Raw genomic sequence first — 11,357 nt, 5'->3', positions numbered from 1 at the left:
TGGATAGCTCCTTGGAGAAAAATGTGTGGGAACATGGCTCCATTTCATACTATGTGTTCTCATGGTAGCCACTGGGCCGGGTCTATCTTCCTGGAAGAGTTAGCTACATAAATAAAGTTATCTCTTTTAGCCTGACCAGGCAGTGGCTCAGTGGATAGAGCATTGGACTCTGATGTGGAGGACCCAGGTTTGAGACCCCGAGGTCGCCAGCTTGAGCGTGGGCTCATCTGGTTTGAGCAAGGCTCACCAGCTTGAGCCCAAGGTTGCTGGCTTGAGCAAGGGGTCATTCAGTCTGCTGTAGCCCCCCTGTCAAGGCACATATGAGAAAGCAATCAGTAAACAACTAAGGAGCCACAACGAAGAATTGATGTTTCTCATCTCTCTCTCTTCCTGTCTGTCCCTATCTGTCCCTCTCTCTGACTCTCTCTGTCTCTGTCACCACACACACACACACACACACACACACACAAAATAATAAATAAAATAAAGTTATCTCTTTTAGTACATTTTTGGACCAGCAGAAAAAAGAAGTATCTAGCTATTGGGGAACTCAATCATTTACAGAACATTTCCTGGGGACCGGAGTGGGCAGCCTTTGTTGGTGGGAGGAGGAGTCTATAGGTCAGGAACTTGGAATCTGTGGCAATACAGCAGTCCCCACTCATACATCGTTTTGCTTTCCGCAGTTTCAGTCACCTACCTTCAGCTATGGCATAAAAATATTAAATGGAAAGTTCCAGAAATAAACAGTTCATAAATTTTAAATTGCATGCTGTTCTGAATAGTGTGATGAAATTTCACCCAGGACCCGAATCATCCCTTTGTCCAGCATTTCCATGCTGTAGATGTTCTCTACCCATTGGTTACTAGATCGACTGTCATGGTATCACAGTGCTTGTGTTCAAGTGACATTTATTTTATTTAATAATGATGGCCCCAAAGTACAAAAGTAGTGACGCTGGCAATTTGGGTATGCCAAAGAGAAGGTGTATAGTCCTTTAAGTGAAAGGTATGTATGTATAAGAAAAAATAATAGGGTTTAATAATATCTGTGGTTTCAGACATCTACTGGGAGTCTTGGAATGTGTCCCTCCAATGAATAATGGGAATTATAGGGGACTACTATAATCCAGATTGAGCACTGTCAGGCCTGGGAGAAGTAACCAATCAAAAAGGACATTGTGAAGGAAGACTCAACAAGGTTTGTTGATTACCAAGACATTCTTGTATTTGTTTTGCTTCCTACTCAACAAGTGTGTCAGGTTTTAGGCTGTGTGTTGAGAGACCAGAAAGTTGACTTTGGCCCGGAACACACAGATCTGACCCCAGGAAAGAGGGAAAGTTCCAGTCTAGTAGCTGCAAGATCAGGGAAGGTTTCCTGGAGATGAGGCACTGAGCTGGGCTCTGAAGCGTGTGTGTGGGTGGGTGGGGGGTGTCCAAGTGTCTCTAAGAACTCTAGTGAAGATTTTGACTTGGTAGTGCTTGTGACAGATAGATGGATCTGCTGGTATGAAGGCTGGGAACACCATGTTTCTTTTCCTGGGCTTTGAGGAGTGTTGACCTGGCATCACAAGGTTATATTTGTAGGCACAATGAATGAACAGATTCTTAGGGAGCAGAGAAAGAAGGAAAGTTTGGGGACGGAGCCAGAAACTCAGAGTGGCCTGGAAGGCAGAGGAGCAGCAGAGGCAGTGCGCAGGGCTGGAACCTCTGATCCCAAGGAAGAAGCGCTTCGTTACTCAGAAGAGCTACTGGGACTGCTCAGTGTCCAAACATTTACCACGCAGGCTAATTCCGCGAAACAAGGGCCTAGAAGGCTTCTCTAGACCCAAGAGCCAGGGGCACGAGCACGCCCCGCATGGTTCTCCCGGGGCTACTCCACCCCGCGGAGCGGCGTCTCCGGAATGGGGCCATGACAACTGTGGGTGACCCTGGGATGGGTCTAAAAACGGTATCCTTCCCGTCCTGCTGGGCTGTCCTCTCTGCGGCCAGCGGGCCCGCGGCGATGTCGACATGCCTGGCAGGAGGCACGGGACGCGGATGCCACAGGGGTCGGAGGGCCTCCCCCGGGCCCAGGCCCACTGCCTGCAGCGCTCGCTGCGGCCCAGGGCCTCGGGTCCGGGGAAGAGCCAGGCGGGACCCGTCCAATCGCCTCTCGCGGATTGCCCTCCGCTGGCGCGCGGCGGCGGGTGGGCTCTCGCGCGGGCTCGGGCGGCGCGAGCCCGGGCAGCGCGAGCCCCCCGCACGCCGGGGAGTGGCGCATGCGCGGGCGTTTTGCGAGCCCGCTGAGGCGAGCCGAGCCGCGGCGGCGCCGGGAGCCAAGCAGCGAGCGGAGCTGTGAGGGACCGAGCGGCGGCGGCGGCGGCGGACAAGTGGCGAGCCCTCGCCCGCGCCGCCGGGAGCCTCGCGGTGCGGACGTGGCGGCCGCGGCATCCCGGGCGGCCTGCAAGCGATGCACCGCCCACTGCCCCGCGCCGCCTGACCGCCCCCGCCTCGGCTCGCGGTGCGCCACAGCCGGGCCCGCGGCCGTCCCCGCCGCGCTGTCGCCCGGCCGCCGCGCTGTCGCCCGCGGGGCCGCGCCCGGCCCGGCCATGTGGACCCCCACGGAGGAGGAGAAATACGGCGTAGGTAGGTGAGGCTCCGGCCCGGCCGCGGCGGGAGGCCGGGGGGACGCGCCCGTGCTGTCGGCGCCGGGCCGACCCCGCCTCGCTGCGCGCCCGCGCGCCCCCGCCCCTGCCCGCAGGCTGCGCGGCCTCGGCGCGGGGCGGGCGCGGGGGTGGCATCGGGGCGCGGGGCGAGCGCGGGTGGGGGCGGCGCGGGCGCGGGCTCGGGGCGTGCAGTGCGGGCTCGGAATGCGGGGCGCGGAGGTGGCATCGGGGCGCGGGGCGCGGGGAGGGCGGCAGGGGGCGCTGGCGGCGTGGCCTGGGCAGGTGCGGCGGCCGGGAGGGGTGGGCAGGGCCCGGCGGCCGCCCGAGGTCTCTGGTGCGGAGCTCCGGGCAGTTTTACCCAAGAAGCCAAATTCTGGAAACCTGTTTTCTCTAATATGTTTCCGCACCTTGGTTGATGAGCCCAGTGTTTATTTTTGGACCGGAATATTACAAAAAAAAAAAAAATGTTGACATCATTTTCCCAATTCAAAATTTTGCGGACATTTGTCTTCACATGTTTGATTCAGCTTAATTTGTTCTGCTGTCAGTATTACAAATAATTACCTTACAATGGGAAGTGATTCTGGACGTGTCTCGATGTTAAGCATAGCGTGTATTATAGTGTCGGTTTTGTTAAAAACAAACCTGCTTTTAGATGAGACCGTTAGTCCTCTTAGAATCCTCTTTTTTAATCTGTTGCAAGTGTTAGACCACAGAAACTAAACAATCTTTATAACAACATCTTTAAAAAGAGTATGACATTATATAAAGGGTTAAATGTTAGTTTTACTTTTAATAATGTTAATGTTTTGGGGCAATTACACAATAGAGGAATTCAAGTCACATTACAGTATTGTAAGTCACTTGTCATCTTCTTTCAGTTAGAGATTTAAAAATGTTGAGTGTACAGTGTTCCCCACTTAAGTTGTCATGAAAAAGCATAGATGGGTAATTTGTCTAAACATATATTTTTATTGTTGCCCATTTTTACTGTAGCCAAACCAAGATTTTGTTCCCATTTCAGCACAAAATCATTTTTTAAAACTGGCAGTGTTAACGTTTAGGAATACCATCAGGCAAGTTATGTGAAAACTAAATTTAAATTTAAGAACCTGCAGTGAGATCTGAGTTGGTAGAAATCCTTGTGCTGAAAGGTAACTGTAAGTTTTTCATTAGCTATGCTATACTGGCATAATAACGTGTGCTAGGATGGAGGTGATAACGGGAGCCCTCCTGCTAGAGCCTCTGCTGAGCCGGAATTGGGAAATGATGGGAAGAGGAGAGATGCACCTCTGGGGACATTTTACCATTTCTTTTAGAGTCTTCCCTAAATACTGAATAGATTCTGTGAAATGGAGAGTTGATGGGCTCTCTTCTCCATAACTTGCCTTCAGAGCTGCTTAACTAGAATAAATAATTGATGTGAAAGGGGTCAGCTGTCCAGTGGCACTTACTTTCTTTCCCTTTGGGGCGGAACCCTCGAGTAGTGGAGCTGGCCAAGTTGTGAGTCTTGGCTTTTCTTTATGGGTGCCTTGGGTAAGTTTTTGAACATAATTTTCTTAATTTGTAAATTTGAGATAACATTTACCTGCAGGGTTGTGAAAATCAAATGAGAGCCTACCAAGTTCTTAATAAATGTTAGTTTCTTTTTTTTCCTTTAGTGCTTATAGTAATAATAACAACACTAGGTAGCTATTTTCCTCTGGTGTGTTAGTTCTGAGAAGGAGGCAATGCAAGGTAATCAAGATAGGCGTATGTGAATCTCAAGGCACTAGGATTTGGTGTGTGACTTAGTCACATACCAGGAAGATGGAATGAAATTCTTGATTTCCTAGGAATGTGGGTTTAGCTTTAGAAAAATTGTTATTTTCTGTGGAGGGGCCCAGCATGGGCATAGAGAAGGACATAATGCTTGTTAAATGAGAGGCAGTTATTCTGAAGACATTGATAGCTGTGATTTAGTATAATTTAGTTGCCTTTTCTGCCAAACAAAGCAACTCTCTTCTTACTTCTTTCATTGCTTTCTTCTACTGTCCCTTCTGCAGTTTTGATCTGAAAATTCTTGTCTAAATTTTTCAAAACTCAGGATACATTTTTTCCCCATGGGCATGTCAGGCTGCACTCCTAGGCCTGTTCATAAAATCCAGTTTAATTTAAATGTAGCTTAAATATTGTTCATAAAATGAGAAAAGTAGTCCATTTACAGTGGTATGATTGTTTTAATTGCTAACTTGAAAATCTGACCATTATTATTATTCCTCTGAGAGAATGTTTTTGAGTTTCAGCTTTGATTTTTATGACCACCTTGGAACACAGATTTCTGTCTCTGCTTGCTAACCCATTATCCGTACCGCAAGGAGGGGAAACTTATTTGTGTTTTCTACCACTGGGGGGGATTGCCCGGATGTTGGTGAGGGAAAGAGCCTTGTTGCAGCAGTGCAAAGAGTTTTTCCTCTGCACTGGTAAGGCTTGACATTGGTAAGGTTTCTGAGATATCGTAGTAATATCTCTCTACCTTTTAATTTTTTTTTTTTTTATAATTTAGAAATTCTGTGCACGTTGAAATATTTTAAAATTATTTGATTTACTAACTTGGGACAAGGTGATATCTGAGCTTTCCTTTCAATTTAGTATTCTGTGATAGACTTCAGAGGAAGGGGAGAAAACGGCCCTTTTTTGAGGATCAAAACAGTTATTCAGTCATTGTGCTGGGGATTCTCACTTATGTTGTACTGCGTAGATTCCCAGAGCAACACTAACGCTATTTTCATGATACAGATGAAGAAACTGGATCTCAGAGGCTGCTAGTCCTTCTTCTGTCCTTCAGCAATTGTGATGTGCTCGACTCACTTGCTGTTCTTTTCTAGTATTATAGGGGGCTGTTCCTTACTGAACCCTTTATTCCGTACTCTGACTCCTTGTCTCTTCCCCTGCTAGAGACTGCTTTCCTTTCTGTTGCTGCAAATACTTGGAAAGCTTTGCATCTTTTCATTTTTTTATTTTACCTTTCCAGAAAGCTTCTTGTTCTAAAGTACTTAGGTGAGAAAAATCCAGGTATTTTTATGAAACATCTGTCTTTTTCTATATTGATTGCACCCATACTACCAAAGACGGGAACCAAAGACCAAGAAAATACTTTCCCTCTCCTCTTAATTGCAGCAGCAAATGCCAGCGACAAACAGCAATGTTTCTAAATAATAAACTCCTGAAGTAGTATAGCAACAAAGGTTCGACATCTTTGCAGTGGAAGTTGCTTCACAAGGTCATCTTATTTATTCTTATTTATTTAGTTGCTTTTTTTGCCAAACAAAGCAACTCTCTTCTTACTTCTTTCAGTGGTATGATTGTTTTAATAGGTAAATTTTAAAAAAATGACCACCTTGGAACACAGATTTCTGTCTCTGCTTGCTAACCCATTATCCGTACCACAGTTCTTGATTTCCTAGGAATGTGAGTTTAGCTTTAGAAAAATTGTTATTTTCTGAGGAGGGGCCTAGAGAAGCATGGGCATAGAGAAGGACATACTGCCTGTTAAATGAGAGGCAGTTATTCATGAGGTAAATTTTAAAATAATTCAGGGCATTTGTTGCTTATTCTTTCCTAACCTCCACTTAGTAGACCTTGACAATTTTTTTTCTCATTACCAACCAGAATGCCTTATATTTTGGTTTTGTAATATCATATTTATTTTTCTAATTTAAAAAGTAGTTTGACCTGTGGTGGTGCTGTGGATGAAGTGTCCACCTGGAATGCTGAGGTTCTGGTTTGAAGCCCCGGGCTTGCCCGAGAAAGAAAAGCAACTACTACAAGTTGATGATTCCAACTCCTTCCCCCACTTTTCTCTGTCTATCCTCTCTCTAAAATCAATAAATAAAATCTTAAAAAATATAAACTAAAAAGCAACGCATATTTTCTGTCTTATTTTTACCTGATTTCTTTTTGTTATATTTTCTCCAGATTGGGGGGGGGCACCCAACAGTGTTTTTTTCTTTTTTTTAAGCTTCAATTCTTTAAAATAAATTCAACTTAAAAAATTTCTGTGGGAACTGAAAGAACCAGTGTTTACAAAATTTCACTAAATCTATTGGTAAAGGGGGTACAACTCAGTGAAATATGATGAGGGTGGTGGGCTCTTTAGTTACTTGCTCCATGAGGCATTCCTAGCCTTTCAAGCCCCTGAGGGGCCCCAGCCTCTTAGAGACAAACACATCCACCAGGAGTAGAATGGTGGCACCTCCCCAGGACTTAATTTTGTTCTGAAAAGTGAGGATGTGCTTGATGTGTATTGGTTTAGTGTTTATGAGGAACTTCTACAATATGTTTCTTCTTGAACCTTACACCATAATTATTACCTCTCCCCTCTGTTCTAAACAACTGAGAAAGAAACTTTAGTTGAGACTTAAGTAAGGTACTAAAGCCAGTAAGTCCTAAATTGAGATTTGATTTTAGGACATTGCGATTTGGAGCCTCAGTTTCTTTGATTATCCAGTGTTGCCTTTGAAAGGAGTTTTTCAGAAGTGTGTGTCTCTGGCTTAAAAGATAAGGCATCCTTTACAGACTTTTCAATAGATTGGATAGTTGTATTTAAGGAATTTTGTTTCTATGTTAAACATTTTTATAAGATTACATAGTATTTAGTGTTTTCCTCAATGTAATGATTTGCACTGATAATGAGTACAGATTTAAGGCATGACATATCAGAAGGCAGGTTTTTAAACAGCCCTGAGAAATATGTTGAATACTATTGCCCTCTTTTAAAGAAATTGTTAGTAGGGAGGAAAGAAATTGAATTTAGCAAACATTTATTGAGCACCTTCCCAAACCAAAGTCTTTGTTTTGATCCGTCATTTCATAAAGCAAACAGGAAGTGAACAACTGGAAATTATCAACATTTTTAATAGAAAAGGCAATATGCCGCAATATTCTATAGACTTCAAATATTACAGTTCATTTGATCATGCAGTGTTTTAAGAAAATGTGCTTTAGAAACATTAAGCTAAATTGTAAACATGAAACCATTTTCTATCTCGCGTTTTTAGATACCTTCTGAAGCATAACAGTCTCAAAAGAATGGTCATTGAGGTTGAAAGTACTTTATATTCATGCCATATTTTTACATCAGTGCTTAATTTTAATTTTTAATAGTTTGTATTTTGATTATTTTTTGAATTCTTGTGCTTTTAATCTTTATTATAAAGATATTTCATTTGATCTGAAATTATTCCCAACATATAAGCATTATTGGATATGCTCTATTAGGGTTTTAATTCCAATGTTATGCTTCTACGGTAATGAACAAACTTGTGTATGATTATGCTCTCAAGACTCTTGCATAACCCCTCTTGACATATTTGGTGTGGTAAAGCAAGATTTTTTTCTTCACATAGGGCTCTGGGAACTTAAATACATCACCAAATTATTTTAGCTGTGGCCCAGGTACTTAGAGTGGATTTGCTATGTCACCGTTAGGGTACTCTAGTAAAGATAATTACTATGTTGGAAAGTGTCATGCAGAAGCTTCCGGTTTTCCTACTTACCTACAATGGAATACTGTCTCAACCTCCTGCTTCCATCTGTTTCTTCAAAATTCATTCATGAGCTCTTGCTGATTAATGAATGAGAACCAAAATTGATGGGATAATTCATGTATAATAAATGCAGAACTGTATATTGTAGACTTAGTATCATACCTCAGACATATGTGCATGTGGCCTTTATTCAAATACATCTAGTCACAGTGCCCTCACCACTTTTTGGGACAATTTTATGGTTAAATAGTTGTGATCAGAGCATTTCTTTTTTATTGAATAGAATAGATACCCTCTCATTTCTTAAGTTTGTGTTCTGTGCCTGCATACAAATAATTTGCATCGTAGTCCTTTAGTAATTCATAAAATTTTAGAATTGTATAAGTTTTTTTTTTCTTTTGATAGAGGAAGGGAGAGAGAGACAGGAACGTGGAGCTGCTCCTGCATATCCCCTGACTGGGGAATCGAACCGGCAACCTTCATGCTCTGGTATAATGCTCCAACTGGTTGAGCCATCCAGCCAGGGCTTAATTTCTTTTTTATTTTCAGAGAGACAGAGAGAGGAAGGGAGAAAGAGGGGAGGGGAAAGGGGAAGCATTCATTTGTTGTTCCACTCAGGCAGGCACTCCTTGCCTGCTTCCTGTGTGTGCCCCGACAGGATCAAACCCGCAACCTTGTTGTTTTGGGATGACGCTCTTAACTGACTGAGCTAACTGGCTAGGCCCTAGATAGGGTTTAAGGCGCCAGAACTAAGTAAGTAAGGGTAGTTGACAAAGCTAACAGTCACCAAGTGTTTACTATGCACAGCACTTTTCATGTTATGGCTCAGATTTGGTTTTTAAGCCTCATCTGCTGACGTACTAGTACTTGACGCTTTAGCCAAACTGAACTTTCTGTGCTGCCATGTGCCAGGACATTTGCCACCTATTAAGCACTTCTTGTTATTTGTTTCATTATGTCTTTATTCATATTATTCCTTCTAGATGGGTGCTTTCTCCTGTCTTTCTCTCTCAGATTATTTTCCTATCAAGGCCCCTTTTGTATAACACTATTTTTGTGAATCTTTTTCTAGACCTTTGACCACACCTTCTCTTTTTCCAACTGGAAAGATTTTATACTTTTATATTCTGTGTACCTTAGAGTGGCGTATTTAATCCTGTTCAGTAGACAAATGTCATTCCAACTTTTGACTGGTCTACAGTAAGAAATACATTTAATTGCCTGACCAGGTGGTGGCGCAGTGGATACAGCATTGGACTGGGATGCAGCGGACCCAGGTTCGAGACCCGAGGTCCCCGGCTTGAGCGCGGGCTCATCTGGTTTGAGCGAGGCTCACTTCAAGGAAGGGGTTACTCGGTCTGCTGAAGTCCTACGGTCAAGGCACATATGAGAGAGCAATCAATGAACAACTAAGGTGTCGCAACGAAAAACTGATGATTGGTGCTTCTCATCTCTCTCCGTTCCTGTCTGTCTGTCCCTATCTGTCTCTCTGTCACTGTAAAAATAAATAAATAAAAATTTTAAAATTATTTCTTGTGTGTATATATAAATGTAATATATACACACATATATATACTGGGGGTCTTTGGGTTATTACACAGTTCCGTTCCTATGACAGTGATATAACACAAATTTTGGTGTAAGTCGAAACACACCCTAGCCTAAGTCACTTACCTATCCTAACACAGTTGTAAAATCATAATTGAGACATAAAAACATAACTAAGCCACAGAAAAAGGAAAAGAACATAAATACACTGTACTGTATTAACAGAAAGAAATGACAAAGAATTAATGTAAAAAATTCCGTACCTTTATTCCAGTTGTTGGCTTGCACACTGGCAGGGGCATTGCAAGGTGGGAGAGAGTGACCCACTGGGAGGAGGAAGCTGGAGAGGCAGGAGAACCTGCAGAAGGTGCTGGAGATGCTCTGTCAGGTGAATCAGGATTGCCTAAGAAACATGCAGGAGATGCTGGAGATGATTCGACCTGTACTATGGGTGTTTCATCTCGAGAAGCCGCTGATGCAGAGGGTACAGGATCTGCTGCAGGCCTCTCTACCTTCTTAAAGGATTATTCCAGGCTAGTCTGGAACGATGGTGACTTCTTCTCTTCCAAAATCTGCCTATAGCATCTCAAGGCATCCATAACAGCTCTGTAGACCTGACTAGGGTCCTCAGCCCGAAATTCCCTCACTCATATGACGCGATACTACGTATTTTTCCTTTACATGCAACCAAACAAATTCACCCACATAGCCCGTAAGTACCACGCTAATGGTGTAAGTCAAAATACTCATGTCTCATTTTTTTCAAGTTATTATTGGAGTGAGCATTGTAAACTTGAAATGTCGTATGTAGAGACTGCCGTAACCCGAGGCCCCCCCCATATACACATACATATATATATATGAAAAAGTTAAAAGTTTGTGATGTATATACTGAGTACTTTATACTGTGTACTCTGATATTTTTTATTCATTTCTATTTCATTAAAAAACATTTGTGGCAACTCAATTGATTTTGTGACCCATGGTTAAGAAAACACTGCTTTAAGCTTTAAACTCTTAGAACTATGGATTATATCATATTTATGTTTGTATTATTGACAGACATAACTCAGTACCAGGCATATAGAAGGTTTTATAAATATATCTCCATAGAATTGGACATTTTTGTTAATGTAGCATTAAGCCTGATTTTTGGAGACTTCTTGAGCTTGCCATTTTTCACTAATTACTCATATTGAACTCATAGCAACTAAACTCTAGGTTTTCTTTTGTATGGACTAAAATCAAACTAGATCTCTTCCACCTTGAGCTTGTAAAATTGATAATAAGCATAACTGTAAAATTTGTTTCACTTAAAAAGGATATTACATTTATTTCCATTACACTTCATTGATGAAGAGTATATTTGGGTTGCCCCTGTTGGTCCTAAGTTGGGAAAAGAGCTAGATGTATTTGGCTCATCAGTATAGCCTCTCAAGTCTTTTTGAAGCTTGAGTTTGTAATCCCACATAGTACCATCTTTTCTTTGAACCTTTATCTACACAATTGATAAACCTATCTTCTGTCTTTTCCAAGTGGCTGATAAAAATGTTGGACAGAATCAGAAAGTCTTATTAAAGGAAAGTGTCCAGTTTATAAACAAGCAGACTTTGCTCTGTCCTGTTTTGATTGC

The 11,357-nt window shown here is 42.9% G+C and overlaps 1 protein-coding gene across 7 annotated transcripts in view; it reads left to right on the top strand.

Moving 5' to 3' along the window:
- Window positions 1-2,248: 2,248 nt before the first annotated feature.
- DOCK3 (dedicator of cytokinesis 3) overlaps window positions 2,249-11,357 on the top strand; it is a 257,811-nt gene continuing 248,702 nt past the window's right edge. For all 7 annotated transcript variants that reach the window (XM_066245908.1, XM_066245906.1, XM_066245904.1 and 4 more), the window contains exon 1: window positions 2,249-2,628. In XM_066245908.1, coding sequence (XP_066102005.1) covers window positions 2,262-2,628 — 367 coding nt within the window. In that variant the 5' untranslated portion in view covers window positions 2,249-2,261. The remainder of the gene's footprint in view (window positions 2,629-11,357) is intronic.

This window comes from Saccopteryx bilineata, chromosome 10 (assembly GCF_036850765.1).
Source record: "Saccopteryx bilineata isolate mSacBil1 chromosome 10, mSacBil1_pri_phased_curated, whole genome shotgun sequence".
Classification (NCBI taxonomy): Eukaryota; Metazoa; Chordata; class Mammalia; order Chiroptera; family Emballonuridae; genus Saccopteryx; species Saccopteryx bilineata.
The sequence above is the reverse complement of the archived record's forward strand: the minus strand, read 5'-3'. Positions and strand labels throughout refer to the sequence as shown.